This window comes from Poecilia reticulata, linkage group LG23 (genome assembly GCF_000633615.1).
Source record: "Poecilia reticulata strain Guanapo linkage group LG23, Guppy_female_1.0+MT, whole genome shotgun sequence".
NCBI lineage: Eukaryota > Metazoa > Chordata > Actinopteri > Cyprinodontiformes > Poeciliidae > Poecilia > Poecilia reticulata.
Window position 1 is genome coordinate 8,730,943 of NC_024353.1, and position 21,024 is coordinate 8,751,966.

The 21,024-nt window shown below is 39.9% G+C and overlaps 1 protein-coding gene across 2 annotated transcripts in view; it reads left to right on the plus strand.

Moving 5' to 3' along the window:
* The window catches only part of tbc1d22a (TBC1 domain family, member 22a), a 130,094-nt gene that overhangs the window by 71,158 nt on the left and 37,912 nt on the right, over window positions 1–21,024 (plus strand). For both annotated transcript variants that reach the window (XM_008401153.2, XM_008401152.2), the window contains exons 11-12: window positions 6,505–6,580; window positions 16,646–16,773. In XM_008401153.2, the coding sequence (XP_008399375.1) occupies window positions 6,505–6,580; window positions 16,646–16,773 (204 nt within the window). The remainder of the gene's footprint in view (window positions 1–6,504; window positions 6,581–16,645; window positions 16,774–21,024) is intronic.

Below are 21,024 nucleotides of genomic sequence, written 5' to 3' on the forward strand. Positions count from 1 at the left end.
ATGTTATCACTCTGCTGCCTTGTTCTGCTCTCCAGCACCTACAGTAGTAGTGAATGACAGATGATTGCCCTGTCCTTCAGTTGGCCGTGTCCATTATTGTCTGGTCTTTATCTTGACCTGTCATCTCTTTCTTTTTCCGTTCTTCCCTTGACTTATCACATTTTTTCCTCTCTCAAACACGTATACTTCCCTCCTCCGGCTCTGTTGTGTTGGTTCTGTCCAACTTGCTGATAGACATCCGGTGCCACAAAAGGAGGCAATCTCAGTCCAATGTGGAGCCATTGTTGTCCCTAATAGAATAGACTTGGAGGTGAAGAGCAGCTATTGATTCAGCTGACTGGGAGAGAAGAGAGGATGAGAAAAGGGAACGAACAAAGGAGGAGAGAACGGGAAGCTGTTGACACCTTGTTCTGAAAGAGACACAGGCGTTCTTGTTTATGTGACGCGTGTCCACAAAGCAGTTTCACTTACGCTTTTTGTGAATTGACGGACAGATGGCGGGAGAAGAGGGGGAAAATGTATGAATAATAAACGAGCTGGTGTCGATTTCCTTGTGTTGCCTCAGCTGATCAAAGATCGGACTTGTTGGAGTTGACAAGGAGAGGAAGTGAGAACAAGAAGATGGGGAGTAAAAGTGGAGGCAAATGAAAAAACATGACAAAAAAGGAGAAAGCAAGAAAGAGTAACAGACAGGTAGGCATGGAGTAAAATCTGGAGGAAATCTGAGGAAAAAGGAAATTGCAAAGTAATGGTGAATGGTAAAAATATGACAAGGAAAAAGGTATTTTATTCTCATTGCAGCAAGATATCAGTGGGCAGTAGTCGGCTACATAGGCAAGAGAAAATGCATCAATCAAATTTTGGTGTGAGGATTCTTTAAGTTGAACTTGAAAACAGAGAGGGCTACAAGGAAAAAGGAAATATGGCAGGGATAAACAGATCAGTGTGTTCATTGGACTCTGTTGAGACGCAAAGAAGAATTGACATTATGACCGCTTGCTAATAGCGTGCTAGTCTTACATTTAATGCCAAAACTGCTCTGACCCGTTGAGTCATAGTCTCCACTAGACGTCTGAAGGTTTGCAATGGTATCTGGCCCCAAGTTGCTAGCAGCAGATCCTCTCAGCCCTGCATGTTTGCTCAGTAGTGACTCTTCTGATCTGACGTCTTTGTCTGTTATATCCCACAGATGCTCTGTTGGATTGAGGTCTGGTCAATTTGGAGCATCTCAAACATTTTGGGTGATCCTTTAAAAGTATTCTTGAACCGTTTTTGCTTTGTGGCAAAATAAGGTCGCAACTGTTAGGTAAGACAGTCCCCATGAGAGGTTCTACGCTTAAGTAGGTGGTACTTTTCAAAGTTAACTTTTACATGGGTAGCAGAACCCGTGGTTTTACAACAAATTGTTGCCAAAAGTACTTCCTCCTATGGATTGTCAGCACAGTGTCCGGTTCCACAGTTCAGGACCGTCAACCTTCTTCTTTTGCTTTGCAGTCCATTTCTGGTGCTGAAGCAACAACTTTCTGTCAGAACCCACATAATCTCCTTCAGCAATTTGAGCTTTAGTAGCTTGTCTGTTGGGTCAGACCAGTCAAGCCTAGCCTTTGCTTCCCACGTGTACCAACGGAGCTTGACCCTGTTGACAATGCACCACTATTCCTTCCTGAAGATTTTTATGTTGAGTTGTGACAACCCCGACAGCCCAAGCTGAACTTGAGATTTTCATCAGTCTCTTTTCTAAATAGGAAGGAAGACACAAATCCATCTGTAGGGAAGTAGGGGAGAGTGGTGCTGTGGGGCGAGAATGGGCTGAACCACATCGTCTCTCTCACCGTGGGGAGGGAGGCACAGATGGGCCTGACACAAGGGCCATCAGGATGCCTGGTGCAAGTAGAGAAACATTTGTTTTACCCTCTCAGCTTGAAAGAATCGAATTTAATGTCACTATTTAAGGTTTTTGTCTGGGTAAATGAGGAGTCGAATTTAAAACCACTTAAAGTTTGTGCCAGCAGCAGGCTGTTTCTACTTGGTAAAAATTGTGAATGACGATCAGTCAGTTTAAAGATGGCAAAGCTGGAGAAATAAGGAGGAAAACGAATAAGCTTCAGATTTCTGCTAGGTTAAAGTTTAATCATTTCAACTTCAGGCCTTAAAAGATGTGAAATATATTCAGATTTCTCAAACCAATTTTTGAGAAAGGAGCTTGATTTGGCACAGATTTAAGAGGAACGGTTTTGGTTTCTACTTAAAGATGTAAAATATATACGAATAGCCACTGGAGGGATTTTGCTGTCATCCGAGACATTGAAGGTTGTACATTCCCATGCTCTTCCAGGTCTTGAAGTTGTAGGAAAACAATCCCTCTAGACCAGTGGTTCGTAACCTTTTTTGAGGTACCAAACCCCCCAGTTTCATAAGCGCATTCACCGAACCCTTCTCATTCCTACACCCCCTACCCCCGCCGACACACAGAATACTTTGCGATGTTCTGATTTAGTAAAGTAATTATTTGCTGTGTTACCACCCCCACGCCACTAGAGGCAGTAGCAACCCCGAAAATATGCAACTAAGGAGCAGATTTAGACTATAGAATTTGGTAAAAACTGAGTTTTGCTGAAGTAATTAAAGACACAAGTTCAAATCCATGCTGAATGCAACTCCTTCAATCAGTGCTCCTCCGCAGCACTGATTAGCTAAGCAATGTAACGTGATCCTCTGCAGCAAGTGATGGCAAAGCGGGGCGCGTCMAMGCAGAGGCTCCGCCGAACCCCTGAGACCGACTCACCGAACCCCTGGGGTTCGATCGAACCCCTGGGGTTCGATCGAACCCAGGTTAAGAACCACTGCTCTAGACTGAAGATGAGTTGATAAGGTGAAGTCCTAAAGCTGTTGGCCTGAAGCTGAAGCATACTGCACGTATTGTCCACAAAAGGTTGGCATTTCATGGTCATTCATACACGTTTTTGTGTATGAATGACACTTGCCTTGACACATTGCCTCATCCTTACACTTGTAAAAAAAGTTGTCTCCAAATTTCTTCCTCACGATGTCGCATACTAAATAGCTCGATGTGAATATTGTTTCCTGCCAAGCTGTTTAATGTGCGGCGCTGCGTATGCGGTCGTAAACATTGACCTTTGTGCTTAAGAGTCTGATTTACGTCTGCATCAAGTGCAGTGAAGTACGCCCTAATATGTTGGACCTTTAAGGAAGTAAAATTTCTTGTAGTAATGTGAACACTGAGAAAATAACAAAATTAAGAATGCTCTCTCTTGTGAAAGTCCAGATGTTTAATATCTACTGGTGCCCTTTGTGTCCCGTAGATACAAAACGTTTCAGTTTGACTTGAATAAAGTTACCTTTAAGCACACTCATCTGTTTTTTCTTCTTCACTTTCCCATAAATCTCACTGCAATATGACATCTTTCTAACACAAGTAACACAACTTGATGATAAATTCACACAAGCCTATTTCAAGAATCTGAACTGTCCCTTGAAGGCAACAATAGCAGTGGAACGTTTTGGGAACATAAGAATAGATTAGTGCCAAATGTCTCCAAATTAACAAAAGAGTTTAGTTTTGACGATTTAGGAGCTTAGGCACTTTTTAAAAGCCAAGTACTCGTTAGGCGTCCCTTATTCACTTGTTTAGAGACGGCTCAATGTCAAAGCCCTATTCTGCCTCCGTGCTATCCCGTATTATTGCACTGATGCACGAAGGAGGCGTATCAGGCCCGGTTTAAGAGGCGGTGGGAGAAAAAGCCTGCAGGAAGAGGAAGGTGGTAAGAGGCAGAGAAAGGCAGTTGATTAAAGGCAGCAGCTTCAATAATGCAAATGTAATTACTTGTACTGGCCCTCTCACTTGCTTAGCTCCTAACTGCATTACTGTGGAGTGTTAGGAAAAAAAGAAAGGCGAGGAGGCTCAGGGGCAGAATATGGAGGCTGGCGAACAAACGTAAATGAACAAGAAACAAAGTGAAGTTAAAAGGTATTTCAGATAGTGGAAAGCGAGGAATAGTGAAAGTTAATCACTTTCAGGTGGGATTATGGAAAGACGATGAGGGGGGGACGGCGAATCAAGAAATCAAGCTAATAGGTACATACGGAGTGAGACAATTGTTTAGTGAAAATTTTGAGGAAAAAGATAAATTAAAGTAGCTCCAGGTTAATTGTAAATGTGAGAGCTGAAGTTGCTGTTGTCATGGCTACTCGCCTTTCTAAGGTTCAAGACGAGCAAGACATGAATACCTGCGCTCCTGAGGAATACTTTCAGCCCACATCACACACGTAAGAAGAGACCTCAGAAACAAACCAGATGGCAGATGTTAAAAGAAATGCTTTCATTTATTTAACTGACTTTCTCTGAATGTGGTAACGACATTAAAAAAACAAACAACAAAAAACAACCTGCGATTTAGTTACTTTTTTTTATACTCCTTTCCTGTCACCCTCAAAACACTTGCATGTAAGTCAACAGATACATGAGAACACTGTAGTTGTCCTAACACTTAAGGGGTTAAAAGATTAAATTCTGTGGCTAAAATCATATTTTGAAGCAAAAAGGAACCAATAATAGTAGCTTTTTCATCAATTGCTGTTTGTGGATGTTTGTGCGTCAGATTTATGGTTGTACCAGAAACATATGACTATAAATATTCCAACTTTGGGCATAATTTTCTCTGTTTCCGTGTCTTATTCCACCTATGCTAGTTATGTTGTATTGTACATATTTTTGTGAATGTAAAAGAACAACTAAAATAAAAATTATTGATCGCACAAAAAAAAATTCTAACTCTGGACTGTCGTATGTACAAAAAAAGAAAAAAAAATCAACACACTTAATACTTCAAATATATTGGTCTTGATGCATAGATTATAGCAAAAAAAGGTCCCTCAATTTAGTATTTAGTCTGCATTTTTGTACTTTTTATATTATTATTATCATGAAACGTGTTATAGGGCTGACATTAGCTGCTTAATTAGTTGGGCTGCCTGCTGCTGTAGCCTGTTTTTACTCCAGTTGCTCCAGTTTCCAATTGCAACAACTTTGCTCTAAATCAGGAACTGTTGACATTAAATTTACATTCTTTTAAATGTGAACTTAACAACTCCATCTTGCCGGATGGAGTTGTTTAGATTGATTGCAACCTATTTAAATATTTTCTCCTTAAACAAAGCAACATTTTGTTAATGCCATCATCACTGAAATCACCCTCGTTACTTCCTGATTCTGATACCTGCTTTATTAGGCAAGCGGACGTTGTCTAACGAGGTTCTTATCTGTATAACCACAACACAACCTGATATGTAGTATCTGTTAGCATCTTGTAGGGCTGAAAAACAGCTAGAGATGCAGTTTTTTTTTCTTTTTTTTTGTTTTTGGTAAATGATTCCTGCTGAAATGGTCTTCCTCCTCCTACTCCTCGTCTCCCCTCTCCACCTCTCTCTCCGTTCTCCATCTGTGGGGTCGTTTGCCTCATCAGCTGTTCTCCAGCCACGCCGAAATGACCCCTCAAGGAAACGTAATCCTCGCCGCGTCCGTGTGTCCGGGCGCACACTCACACACTTAAATGCCTACGCGCTGATCCCGCACGGATTGTATTCTGCAAGCTCAACCGTCTGACTCTGCGGACTCCTGTGATTATGATCTGGCTTATTATCCCCATATATATATTTTTTTCTTCTTAAAAGAAAGAGAAGTCTCAAAATAGAGTTTAGACATTTAAGAGTGTGTATCTTTTTTCTCCCTTTTTTTGTGACAAGCAGCAAAATCTAAACTACCATCATAAATCGTGCAAGTTCTCTTTGGACATAAGTAGGTCCTCGGGGCCGACTGCTGGATGGGACCTAAGTGGATCAGGAATGAGCCTTCCCGCTGCTCAAAACAAAAACACAATTTCTCCTGCTTTCTTATAGCTTTATAATCATCGAAGGCCAGATTGATTGTTTTTGTTGTTGTTTTGTTTTGTTGTTTTCTTTCCTGTTGCCGTGCCAGTTTCGTTTATAGCTGGCCTTTTTTTCTTTATTTGCCGTTCCAGAAGACGCCTCGGACGAAATTGCCTCCTTAAAACACGCCTGATATCTGTAATAGCCTCTGAACTCTGGCGAGGACGTATTGTTAAAGTGAAAATTGTGAAATTTTGCACTTGTTTTTGTTGTGCGCCGCCTCGGGCCAAGTGGCTGCAGAACATCACTCTGAAAACGAATCATATTCGCTTTTTTCCTAACAGCAGGTTTTTGGTTTTTTTTACAGCGGGGTTGGACAAAATTTCAAACATGTGATTTCATAATATCAGAAAAGCTGTCATTTGTTTATTTTATTTGTTTTCCACCTACTTTTCGATTATCGTTTTTTTTTTATTGAAGATGGAGGCCGTTCAGGAGAGTTTGCATTAGGCTTAAACACTAAGAACATAAAACAAGTCTGATATCTGAAGTTATATCTCTGCTCCAGACGGCGCCCGGGTCCACATTGACTCTGTCTGATTTCTGTCTTCTCTTCAGGACAACTATACATTTGCTCAGCCAGGCATTCAGAGGAAAGTCAAGGCCCTTGAGGAGCTGGTCAGCAGGATTGATGGTGAGTCATCTGCTTTGCTTCCTTTCATCCATCCATCCATCCCTCCCTCCCTCTCTCTGCCCGTCCATAAAGTTCTTTTTGCTAACAATGCTTTCATTTTGACTTGATTTCCACTCGCTGCTTTATGCCTCTCTTTTGCCTCGGTGCTTTATCACCCGCCTCTTTTCTGTGTTTTACAGAGAAGATATAAATGCCCTCAAACTCATGGCTCGAGATCAGCTAAATCTTGCTGCGTATTCCTTAAATTTAACTTTATCTCTAATGCTGAAGTCATTCAGAGACAATCACAAACTGCTTTTGGGTATCCGAGCAAACTCTGTTCCATTGGGGAGTAAAATTGCAACATTTGTTACATTTTCAAACTACATTGTGTCAAGATGAACCCAAACTTTGAGAAACCTGTTCACTCCCTTGCCTGTGCTGGCGCTGCACCAAGAACAACAGGAGGGACGCAACATGAAGATTTCTGAAGAGGACACTGAGCGCAACTTCCCATCTTTATGAAATGTGAACAAAAATGGATTGGTGTCAGAGTTTTAGTGGCTGTGGGGTTTCTTTATTGTCTTTAGGGGAAAAGACCACAAGCAATTTCTTGGTTGTATTTACCCAGAATGCCCTGTGGTGTAGTCCGCTTCCTGCTTTTGGAACGGTCTCCAATCCCCTTGCCATCCATTAGAAACCTACATATTTGATATGTTGTTCCTTTGGTGGTGCATATCATTGTATCTGGGCCCAAAATACACCTTAGCCTGTTTTAAGTTTCAAAGAACCATGACACATTCTCCCACAGTTTTCCCTCCCTCTCCTGACTGATACCTATGTGCGGGATCATTTCGATCTTTTCTAACCCGTCTCCTAAATACGGCTCAAATAAGCAACTGTCAAGAACAAACACAGGAAAATTATACCTCAGTAGCAGAGGTTTATTTCAGCTTGAGCAGAGTCACTATAATTATTGCTTGTTGTGAAGCCAAGCAGACAGAATGCTGAAACTGAGTTAATGCACAGCTATTCAGTTATGTTGACTTCTTTTTTTCACATATGAGTGTAAGAATATTTCCAAAAAATGGATCTTACTCGTTTCATCAAAAAAATATTGTGGTTTACTAAGGCTGTGTGTGTGTTTTAAATCTATTGTGCATGTAAACGAGAGTTCTTGTTTTTTTTTTTTTTTTTTTGCTTGAACTTTGTATAACTTTAAGCTATTTTTAATTACATGCCTCTAATATGGTGTCCGGCTGCTTAGCATTCTTCTCAGCTGCGTGGAAAAGCGTGCATGCTTGTGAATACAGTGCAGGGGGAAACACGAGGGCGGCTGGGGGCTTGGGAAGATAATATATGCAAACTGAGTGGACTCATCCCCAGTTTAATGACGTTTCCCCACACATGGTTAAAATTATGTGTTAATTACCAAAGCTGCCCTTTTCCTCTCCATCTTATCATTTTTTACTCCCAGAGGGGAAAGAAAAGCTTCCCTTTCTAACTTAGTCAACCTAACACTCATGAGGCATGCATGGGCGTACAGGATGCATTGTGCGAAACACGCTCTTATCACAGCGAGCTTCTGCCGAGCGCTCACGTTCTTGGCAAACTTGCGGCGGCGTCCCGCTCTGCCGTCGCTCGCTCCGTCAGCCAGAGGGCGAGCACGACTCACCCGCTGCGTTTAAATGGTGCGTGAATGTTGGTAAAGGTTGGTACAGTTTCTTTTTCAAGACTCTCCCCCCTTCCTGCAGGAGCAGGATGACCAGATCAGTCAGAGTCGACGTCAAGAACAGAGCAGGTTTTCCTCTAGTCAGTCAGGGAGCTTGTGAGCTTTACTGCTTTTTTTATTGTTGCATATTTCTTCTCTGACAATTTTTTCCAGTTGAATATAACATAATATATTTTTTAACTCCCCAGTTGTTCCCTTGATGAGCAAACATGAACACAATGAGTAATTCTGTTGATTTAAATGCCAGAATGTATTTAACTTCTAGTAAATATCAGTCAGTTAGAAGCAGTTGAATATTTTCTTTGTAGTATTATAACAACATCATAATTTGTCTACTTATTCATCATAGGCAGAATTACAGTGCTCTGATTTAATTTTTCACTATATACGCTTTAGGAAATTTTAAGATGCAAGACTTTCACTCCTCCAAAGGCAATGTAGGAAACGCAGCAGACTGATTAATCAGTTCTTTAAGACTTTATGGAAAATCTAGTAATTTTTATTATTATAATTTTATTTGGCACCGGTAAACATTTTGAGGTCAGCGTGATGTCGGCACACCCACAGCCGCCATCTTGTTTGACAAGCTTTTTCAGGTCGACTCTACAACAGAATATTAGGACCAAGCTTAGTTATTCTTTTCGTAAATACGAGAATAAAATCGTACCATGATATTCGTCAGATGAAGTTGCAATTTTACGTGAACTCTGACATAAAACATAAAAAGAAATAAAATGAGGAATATTGATTATATTGTGAGGCTGTATTTCGTATAAGTTTTACAGATAAAGAACTGATCGTGCAAATCACCATTTTGTGGAAACATACTGAACTGTTCTCATCAGATTAATAGCGCTGTTTAAGCTTTTTTCTAACTTGAACAACTTTTTTCTTGTAATTTTAAGATTAAAATTAGATCGTATTCTGCTCAGATCATGACAACATTCTCATAACTGAGCAAAACTTGTCTTTGCTTGGCCGTACAACTCGCAGAAGGAATGATTGAAATAAATGCCACTTTTCGAGAATATTTTTAACTTTCTTTTTAGAATACAAAACCAGAATCGGTTACAAATCAATTAAAATCAAAGCTGGAATTAAGAAGTCTGATTTTATTTTTAAACCTTTGACCTTAATGTGACCAAACGGCAAGTTCTCCACATGCTATTAACACAAAACCAGTCCCATTGTTTAGTTGATGGTCGTCCTTCCATCTTTGCAGAGATCAACATAAAAAAAATGACAACACATTTACTGTATCTCCTCCATAAGTGCCCTGTCATCATAGCTGCGGCAGAGACATTTTATACCCCGCTAGCTTGACATTACCAGCTCTAATGAGATCACAGATACCTCTTATCTTGTGTTACAGGATTGTTTTTCGCCCCGCTGTCGACATAGCATCTGTTCTGGGAACAATAGCCTCTCATCTGCTCCAAAATTACCTATCAGCACTTATCAGATGCGGGGTTATCCAGGCTGTTGTTGGGGTTTTTTTTCGATAAAATGTGGGGTTCTGTCTTCTAACAGTGGGAGGATGATTTGCCGGAGCCGTACGTTTCTTACGCCTAATACAAATCCCAAATTAACTATATTTTCTTTATTTTGGTTTTTTCGCGTTTTCTCTGCAGTTCTGACAATTGAATTCTCCCATACTGAAGAGTTTTTTTTCTCAGTCTTGCTGACCCATGAGTAACAAATTGATTTATCTTTGAGATGTGTTAATTTACCGCTCTGGCTGGTGATATTTAATAGATAAAACTGTAGGACGTTTATAGGTCAATTACAGAGGAGATAAAGCTGACAGAAATGAGCAACTTCAGGTGTTTTCCGTTTTTATTACCTTAATGTTACTAGATTTTGAACAACGTCGTCCTTCATGGATGTCAAAAATGTGCCAATAAATAGGCCAATAAATAGCTAGCGAGCAAGATAGTTAACTGGAATGAAAGTCTCACATTCTTATACCCTTAAGAAAAAATATCAGGATTTTTTTTCATACAAACATTAAAAAGTCTCCAACATACTCTAAATGCTTTTATTGAAAACAATTATTCCTACTGTTTTAGCAGTTTTCAGTCAGCGTTGTAATGTTTGTAAAAGTAATGTTTGGCGTTCCCTCAGCTCTGTGTTTTCCATATGCCTCTTCCAGAAATGTTTCCTTTTTTTTGAATGACAGGAAAATATGTGGCACATAGAACAGTTTTTTTTATTACTTTAGAAAATAAAGCCATTTTATTCCTAGTGCACTTTTATATTAATTTAGAGAAACCTGTTTTTATGAGTAAAATTCACAAAAAAAGTAGAATCATCTCTGCATTAAGTAAAAACGATTATTCACAAAGTGCAACATATTCTTGCAGAAAAACATAGTTATTTTTCATAAAATATAAAATTCTTAAATATAAAGTACCTATGTAGTCTTTTACTCCAAGTGGTGTGCGCATTAACATTTTAGGACTATTTGTAATATAGAAACATAAAAGAAGAAAGTAAAAGATTTCAGTTGCTTTGGCAGAAACAAAAAACCTCTTCTGCGCCATTAAATACAACACTATTTCACCCCTTGTATTTATTTGCAGAGAAAATGAATATAATTTAAAATGTGTAGGAACAATAGCTGTTGACATGAGCAGCCCATTATAAGCAAGTCAACTGGTAAAAAACAAAGAACGCCTCTCGCAGTGTTCTGAAGTTCAGGGAAAAGAGCCATTCTCTTTACCCTTTACACTGCTAACGCTAGTTAGCATTGTTGAAATACTAATTGTATGAAACTTTAATTGCCAAGGATACTGGAAAAGGTCAACGCCTGGTAGCCAAACTCAACTTAACTTCTTTTCTTTGAACCCGTAGCTTTTTGAGGTGTCGTTGCACCACTACGTCTGATCATTCCTTCCTCTTCTCTTTAAATCTTACATTTGAAATGTGTGTGTGTGTGTGTCTCCACGCACGTCCGTCAGACTCCCCCTCTGTGTAATTATCGTCTTGCGCTAATAACTCTAACTCCCATTAGCCTTGCTTGACGCCGGCGAATGTACCGCCTCAAAAGACAACAACCACTTTGTCGGCACGTAACATTCCTCTGATCTCTTTATCTCTTTTATCTCTGCATTTGCAGCATGCTAGTGCATTAGTACAAGTTCATCTACATGCAAATTGCCCCAAGGTGAATCTATCTATGCTAATGAAAGCGTGCATCTGCGGCACACTCGCTGATCCTGGGTCTGCTGTGAGACTGTAGTGAAGGAACCCTTAAATACATGTATGAGTTTGAAAGGGATAATTACCCTTTCTGTAGCATTAGTAGATGATAGTAATGGCCTTGTGGGTTGTGTACCTGACTTTTAATCTGTGTATATTCTATTTGTAGCTTCAGCAGAAGGTTTTCTTTTGAAATCAGGCCCCTGCTTTTCAAAGCTTCACACTGAGGTCTGCTTCAGTGGCTTGTAACCTGACCCGAGGTCAGTTACACAATTTTTCCTTTTCTTCCCACACAGTCTTCAGAGATCACCCTTTGCTCACCACACTGAGTTGTACGTGTTCTCTGATGTATTTCAAGAGATTTAAAGACTTCTTATCGGTAGTCTTTTCAGTCCGGAGCTTTTTCCAAGTTCTTTAACTTGACTTGCTGCGTGTTTTGTTTGGTTTCAGACAAAACTTTTAGTTTTTGAGCCTTTTTTTCAGCGCCCGTCACTGCAAAATGCCATGAAGGGAGTTATTTTCAAGATATATGTAATGGAAAACGAAGGCCCCAACTGTGCTTTTTCATGTAGGTGCCTTGTCGGAATACCAGAGGTTTTGAAACAAATATTCTTACTCGTCCAGTTTATGTCCAAATATTACACAGGGCTGCCATGGAAATGAAACAGCTCAGTGTAGAGGTTGCAAGTTTACTTTGTCTACCCTGAAAGCTTTGGTTAACAACTGTGGCTTTTTATACGTTTGTCATAAAACCTGGTAACTTCTTATCAGCGTCAAACGTGTCAACCAAACATGTCAGTCACTTCTTAATTAGATGAGTATTTACTTGGGTTAGATCCAGTTTGCAAACGTTTTGAAACATTTTTGCCACGCATCATCTTACCGGTTCAATTTAATCTTTCAGCGGCAACCGGTCACAAAACTGTTGGTTGAGTTCTAATCTAGGTCAAGTTTATATGTAAAGCACATTTCCCCACCAAAAAGATTCAAAGTGCTCTACACCATAAAACATGATATAGTGACCAATTTGACTAGCAATAAACATTACGCTTTGATCATGAAGCAAATATATTGATCAGTGTTCCAGTCAAAGACGACTCTAAACAGGTGGGTGTTTCAGCCTCAACCTCAGTGTTTCAGCATCTTTGCAGTTTTCTGGAACTTTGTTCCAGATTTGTGGTGCATAGAAACTGAATGCTGCTTCTCCATGTTTGATTCTGGTTCAGACATGGGGGAAAAAAAAAAAAAACACAACCCAAAAAAACAAAACATATTGATCATATTGTCAGTTTTTTTTATTATTTAACATAAAAAAACAAATTTATTATAACAATAAATCAAAATTGTCATAAGAAATGTTTCCCAACAAATAAACCATCCGATTAATGTCCATGTGTGACTTGTATCCGATCCGATGAGAAGTTACCTATTGACGCAAAGAAATTTCTGTTCTTTAGATGAGATTCAAAAGAGTTAAGTACTGACCCTGAGAAAACAAACCAGTTCTCCAACATGTCATGGTCATGATGATAAATATGATTTTTCTTTATATGTTTGCAAACTGCAGCTGCGATGATGGTCGAGACTAGCTGTCATTAACTAGCTTAACAATTTCCATTTCCTACAAAAAACTGGATGGGAACAAAGTATTCAGTCTGGTGCTTTGCTCCCAACTAGACCTTTTCTTGAACAACCATTTTATTTAGAGCTTTCATAATTAATTTTATTTGTTGTTACTGTAGTTTTATTTAATTATCTCGGATATGTAAAATGTCTTCCATTTCCAGTGTCAAATGTTCATTAGAATTTAAAGTTTATTGATCACGATAAATTCATCCAGAAATTATCGTGATAAACGACAATATTATTGTTTATCGCGATAATTTCCGGAACAATTCGTCATCCAACAAACTTTGTTATTGTGACAGGCCTGGGTATTGTAAGCAATTGGTGGAAGAAGGACGTGTCACCTGGTTTTTGTATTTAATGTAGCTAAAAATAAAAAAAGCACACCAGACGAAAGTTGCAGTGAGATAAAATGTCAACATACTAGGGGTGCCGGATGATGGGGCAGAGAAAAAGATGAAAGGAGAAAGAGGGGGAAAAAAAAAAGTAACTGTAACTACATGTTTTACCAAGGAGAGTGTCAAGTCGGGCAGAATTGGCCTCATCAGCAGAAACCTGAGAGCTGCTCACTGCAGAACCTCTGACCTCCTGCTGTCCAACCAGCCCAGGGCTGCAGTCTCACCGAGGGGGTGCGGCGGGGGGGCTGAGGGAGGCTGAGAACGAGGAGAGCCAACACTATACCCAACACCAGGCTGGAGGACCAGACTCATCAGTCAATCAGGCTGTGAGACGTGTCATCCTCAGCCCTGATAACAACCCCACTCAGCATGCTCAGCACTGTTCCAGCAGCCCAATGAGTAATAAGGTTCAACTTCTACAACTTTCCCCTCACACGCCTTCAACCTTTCCCTTTTTTTTATTTAATTTTATTATTTTTTATTTAATAACGTTCAATATTTCTCCCTCTCTGCCGCGTTATAACGAATAACCCTGCCCTCTGTCGCCGCCGCTGCCACGCCCTCTTCCCTTCCCCCCCTCGCTGTTTGCAGAAGTCGCTAATATTAGGAGGAGCAAGTTCATTAGTGTAATTTAACATTGTCTAAAGTAGTTCCGCTCCCTTTCGCCTCTGCTTGGCAGCTAGCTCAGATCTGTCACCGTGATGCATGCGCCGTTAATGAGCTTTCCTTGTTTATGCTTTTGCAGCAGCATGTGATAATTAAACTGCGGAGAGGAGTGTGAAATAATAGCTTTGTGTTTACCCCGCGTCCCTGCCTGTGTCTTCGAGAGCAGATAGGTGTTGTTCAGGTGTGTGTTCGACGGTAATAATAACGCATGTGGCCCTGGTTAGAAGTATCCGCGTAATGTTTTACCAATAAAAGGGTTATTGAAGCAGTGTGTGTGTGTGCTGTCAGTCAGCTCTGATTAAGAACAAGCGAGTGTGAGAGAAGAGGATGCGATAGTTCCTCCCTTAACTGGCTTTTCTTATAGATTCCCTGACAGCTCCATAATTACAGCTCTATTATGAGTTGTGTGTATGCGTGTGTGTGTGTGAGGAAGAATGAGTGTCATGGGCTTGATGACTATGAAACGAGGAGTCACAGAATACTGGGTGGTATTTTTAATCTTTTGTTATGTAGAGACGGCATCAAACAAACATTTATCAAGAACGGAGTCGGAGAACAAAGGCAGTCACTCTCGGCGTCTCGCCGCCGCACACGGGCGACGTGTTCGCCACTCATCCATTCTTCTCCGTGAGCGTTCTGCCAGCACGTCGTGACACTGAGACTGAAGCTTGAGCCCCTCACCGGGTCCGTATTGAATCCGCGCCATGCAACATGTGGTCCTCTCTCTGTGCGTTCGGTGGATCGGGCGGAGAAGAGCAATCCGGGCTGTAGTGTGGTGAAAAGGAGATCTGTGGTTTCTTTAGTCATGTTGGTGTCTTGGAGACATTTTTGTTTTCTTCTGCTCCACAATAATTTCAGCAACCATAAAATGTTCAAAAACTGTGTTTACCTATAATAAGATCTTTGTACAATTTCACCTTGCAGTGAATTCAGAAAACATTGAAATTACCTAATTGTATTGCCAGTGGGAATGCCCTGATTGGTGATCAGATGGAAAAACTGCAATCTTTTGAAAAGAATGACCTGCTGATTCCCATTTTGACCTTTTTTTTTCCTGCCTGAAAAGTGGCTTAAGTTGGCAACAGTTGGGTGACTATTGTTAACCACATGCATAGAGATGTGATCTAGTGGATTTATCAGTTCAACCTTAATTATAATTCAGGAGATTAACTGGATTTAAAACTCTTTATAATTGACTATAAAATGGAACTTTCTGCCTTGTAAAGTGGCTTAAGGTGCCATTCGTTGGGAATTGCCATTCTATAGTTTCTTGCAAATGTAATAAATGCCCTTTAATTTTACGTCACAACACCGCCACATTTACATTACATTACATTTTTTTTACAATGGAAAGAGAAGCTGAGTTGAGGGGAAAGACTGAAGGAGCTAAATACAGATCAATCCTGGGGGGGAAAAAAACAATTAAATAGATGTAAATATGTCGAACCACATGATTTGAGGATTGGAGATGCATGCCCTTAGTTTAGAGTGGCCTAGTCAAAGTCCAGACACAAATCTAGTTGAGAATCTGTGGTAAGACGTGAATCAGGCAGAGATGTGACTCAACAGATTTGCAGCTGCATCAAACTATTCCTGCCCGTTCACAATTATGCACTGATTTGTATGTTTTATTTTATTGTTTGTGTGTCTTATTAAAGTCATAAAAAAGCATTGATATTTGAGGTAATAATGTGACAAAAGTGGAACATTTCTCTGTAAATACTCAGCATTATAAGTTAACTCCTTTTTTAATGAATTCTTTTTCTGCAGAGAAATATTCACCATTTTTTCCACAGAGATCAAATGTTGAACCAGAATGTGAGAAAAAGAGGGATGCCTCATTAATATTCACTCTGGAGTTTTCACCCCCCATCCTCTTTTCTTTTTTTCTTTTTTTTTTTTTTTTCTTTAAGTGACAGGGTCCCGATCTTTGGTTTCCGACACTCTTGACTTTCCGCGACGGGTCAGAAGTCGGCGCAACACAATTTTTATCAGCTTCTGCCGAGGGCGCCGATGTCAAAGAAGTAATTAACATGCTCTCTATACGTTACATGTAAGCCGTCATTCAGCCTTCACCTCTGGACGCCATTGACCTAATTTATATGCACTTCAGTCTCCATCGGAGCGACATGCAATTTCTCTGGAGTGTTGGTTAACAATACAATTCCGCTTCCATTTCTCATCCCGCGCCGGCTGCGAGGCCGTTCCCAGACAATTTGGATGGCTCTGTAATTACATTTCAATTATGAGGAAACAGTCGCACGCGTGACACCGATGACAGCAGTTTTGTAATAGAGAAGAGGGAGTTCAGAAAGACGATCTCACACCACAGTTTCACTTTGAGGTCCCCCCACCCCCAACCCCCTCGCCATGAAAGCGTTTTGCATCCGTTCTCTTTTGTTGCTGTTTTTGAGGTTTTTATATCATGTTTTTTTGTTGTTGTTTTGTTCTAATTTCTGCCAGAGTCTGTGCACCGCCACATGCAGCAGTACGAGGTGGAGTACCTGCAGTTCGCCTTCCGCTGGATGAACAACCTCCTGATGAGGGAGCTGCCGCTGCGGTGCACGATCAGACTGTGGGACACGTATCAGGTGCGATCACACACAGGGCCCGCCGTTATCGCGGTTTTCTTCTTTTTTCTACCCCCTCCTCTTTCTGGCTCTGCGGGAGATTTTAGGGTTTAGGAATTATTCCCTGACGATGACATCTTCCCCTCCCAAGACGAAACAGCAATATGATGCAGCGTGTAGTTCTCAGTTTTCAGTTTTATGCAGATGAGATGACAAAAACTTTGGAGCTTCATGTCAGAATGTGAGACTCACTTTTTTTCCCCCAGTCATTTCCTTCATCGGAGAAAAGTTTAAGAGGGGGAGGAGGGGAGAAAGAAATAATGCGGTATTTCACTGCATGGTACAATTAAGGCAACTATGTTTTCATTTATTGTTCCTCTTTTTTTTTTTTTTTACATTCATGTGGATGCTGAAAAACACTGAACTGAAATTCAAGCATCTTTAAGGATCTCAAGGTTTGGAAAGTGCTTGATTTCTATGTAAACTTCTTCAAACTGCAGGTTTTTGTAATAAAGTTCAATCGAACGTTTGATTTTAAAGCCCAAATTTGGACAACGTAATTTATAGTTGAAACCCCCAATAAAAAGATTCACACACGTGTTTTTCACTTTGAAAAAAAGTCAGACTACTCTTTTCTTGTAGCTCATTTACTATATTCAAAATTATTTCTATTTGCTAAATGCCAAAAAAAAAAAAACTTTGCTAGAACTCTTTAAAAAAATATTATTCCTAATGTCTCAATGACTTGTTGATCTGTGTAGTTGGAATAAATATTTGCTTATATTTTATGCATTTAAAGTTATTGAAATTGGGAGATTTTTTTGTTACCTTATACACCTGAAAACGAAAAAGTTAAGTTTTAATGAGACATTTCAAAAATAATATAAAATTGTTACACTTTAGTTTACCTTGACCATGCTGTCGAATGTAGAATACTAGCGCAATACTTTATTAATTACAGTAATAAATGGTATAGCAGTATATTGAATTGTCATTTATATTGTTTTTATCTGTTCTATGAAAGGTTGAAGACTTGCCTTGAAAAATGCTTGAATTTCACTATTTTGAAAAGTGTACAAACCTTCATGTTTAGACCTGCTTAGCACTACAAAAAAAAACGTTTAAAAAGATGCGTACACGTACAAATCCTTTTTTTATTCTTCCGGCTGCATCCTCCGCAGGTCGCCACAGCAAGTCATCTGCCTCTCTTAGTGTCTCCTATCACCCTCTCTGCCTCCCTGGGAGGCTCATATTCAGCATCCTTTGTCCCATATATCCTCTGAACGCGTTAAACACCACCGTCTGGCCTCCATGACTTTAACTCTTATGTGCTCATTTCTGATTCTGTCCGTTTTCGTCGCCGCCAATGAAAATGTTCACATGTTCAGCTCGGCGCCCCCCGTCCGTTTATCAGTGCCACTGCTTCTAAGCCGCTCATCACCGCTTGTAAACCTTCCTGATACTCTCTCGACTCCATTCTGCCTGCGCTCTCTGCTCTTCTCTGATTCACTTCCTGGTGCTTTGGGTAGTTGACCCCGAGGTGCTTACACTCCTCCATTTTCAGTGCTAAGCAGTGTAAGCAGAAAAGGTGGCGACATTTTCCACACTCTGAATCAGAAACCATCTTTAGCTTCGTATTGTTTCAGAATTTGTGTAATAAATCCATAGTAAAACCTGCATTGTAAAAAAGAAAACATGAGAAATATTTCCTGTTAAATGTGTGAAAGTATCTAATATTGGTCAGATAGCGTAATGATTCCAGCGAACGTTAATGAATAATGCAAACAATTCAAAGACATTTTATTGTGCTGGGTGTAAAAGCTGCAAGATGGAACAGTAAAAATGTTGATCTTCAAAACTTTCTGGCTTGTTTATCTTGTTACCGGGTTTTCAGGGTTTGCCAAGAAGAATAACAAAAATGCCCTTGGTCAGTCCAACATTTATATCTTGTCAGACGTGTTTCTTCTTCAGATGAGCTGAGACTGGGGTGCGCTCCTTAGCAGCCAGCCGGGGGATGACTCAGCTAATGCAGCCTTTGAAATGTTGAGCAAACCGCGGCCAGCAGGCACAATGATTTCCTCGTCGGGTGACAAATGGTGCGCGCACACAACAAACTTTTCACAATAAGAGCCTTTTAAACGTGCCCTGAATTTCAAATGTCACATTATTACTCTGGTTGAAATATCTCAAAGAGCCTTTTTATTCTTGCAAAAACTCAAGATTCTGTATGATGGCTAGATTTGTTTTAACTTCTAAAAGTTTTGTGTATATTATAGAGCTCATCAGACTCCTGATTTCAAGAAGATTGGAGGTTTTCTGTAGAAGCTAGTCCTAGGAAGCCATTTTTAAAAACATCTTCCAGATGTTTAGAGGCAAGAAGGAGAGAGGGGGAGCTGAATCGTTATGATATTCAAACAAATCTGACCTCTATGACCCCAGTGCTTTTTTTCATATTTACCTTGCCCAAAGCTCAACAGGCGGCGCCTACAAGAAGTCTATATACTTAACTTTGCTTGGCATTGTCAATACAACCAAATGCCTGCTATCGATTTTTAGGTATGTAGGTGTGTATTTGTCGGAATGTGCTTTGGACTTGAGTTGAGTACATATGATGTATCTCTCCATTTGACCCAGAAGTTGAGTGTGAGGCATTTGACCACATCAGAGTGATTGATCAGGTGAGACGTATCGACAGGAGAGGAATGAAGAGCTGTTTTAGGGTCTGAAGTGGATCCTCTCCCTTGGTTATACGCCCAGCTGTACTGAGTGTATACTTGAACATATGCTTGAACCTTTTCCTCTGTCATCTCTGCAGCTCTCTCTACTGCTCTACTGTCACATGCTTCACATTTTATTCCTGCTTGCCATTAAAATACAGATGTTCCTTGTCTTGCACACCATTTAGCCCGTGCGAGGCACTTGTAACGTCTTCACAACTTGCGAAAGCTGCAGCATTGGATTTGAAGCTCACTGAGGCTTCCTCCTTTTCAAAGAAATACACGAACTTTGATCAAAACAGAAAGTGCTGTGTTAGAACCTATTTTATTGCTGCTGAGGGAGCTTTTTAGATCTAGAAGGAATGGTGAAGTAATAAGAGCCTACGACGGAAAGGCTGTAGTTTGAAATGCAAAGGGGCTATTAAATGTTGATAAATTAATCATGGATATGTTGTGGTTTACAGCTGAAGTGCTTAGTTGAGTCCCATCAAACCTTATCTTGAATTAATAAAGAGCAAATGAATCATGTCTAACTGCTTATGAACTCTAGCTCAGCTGTGGGCGGCATGACAGATGGTACCTGACAGAAGCTATATTCTTCACCAGCCTAGCTTAAAACACCTTTAGCTCGGTGGTGAGTTTGGACCCGACTTGTCTCTGCAAATTTGGAGCGTGCCATTTGAGTTGTTTGTGAAATGGTCTAAGTTGCCATTGAAGTAGGTAGATCTTGGTAGAAGTTTCACAATATCATATCAGGAGGATGCATTGTTTTTGTCTCGGATGGATCATTAGCAGAGTGGAGCAGAACCCCAACCTCCTTTCAGTTTTATTTTATTCACCATCAGTGAATAAATTGATGAATCAGAGATGGACAGTTTTTTTTCTTTTCTTTACTTTCTATAAGGTCCGAACTTCCATCGGGAAGAAGGTGACTGCTCTAACTGGGCCGTGTTTTTTAAATATAATGTTAATTTACAAAACAAACAAACAAAAACAGTAGATTGTGACTAATCATGTGGCATGTCTGTCAAGAGATTAGTTTTTCACAGTTGCCTATTTATTGCACAATTTTTGGAAATATGGCATGGCATTGATCAGATCTTCTCGTGTAAGAGGTTAAAGGAAAGTCATTATTATTATTATTATTATTATTATTATTATTATTATTATTATTATTATTTTGGCATTACTTGCAAGTGAAAGACATTCGTTTGGAATTATCTGCATATAAAAGACATGATACAGTCTTGGACTGTTTAAGAATCTGTTACTGAAAGCACAGTTCTCCACCGGAAAACTGGACTAGTTGTTCATAAAGACATTTACAAAAATCACATATTACATTATAAGGACTGTATCACTCAAGCCAAATCYTYYTACTACACTGGTTTAATCTGTTCAAATGAAGGCTCCACCAAGTCAATATTCTCACTTTATAAGAACATCATTCAAGTTCCGGACTCTCTACCTTCATATTTGTGTTCAACTGATTTTTGTAATTCCCTCATGTCATTTTTTGACAGTAAAATTCTTAAGATCCACCAGCATCTCAGCT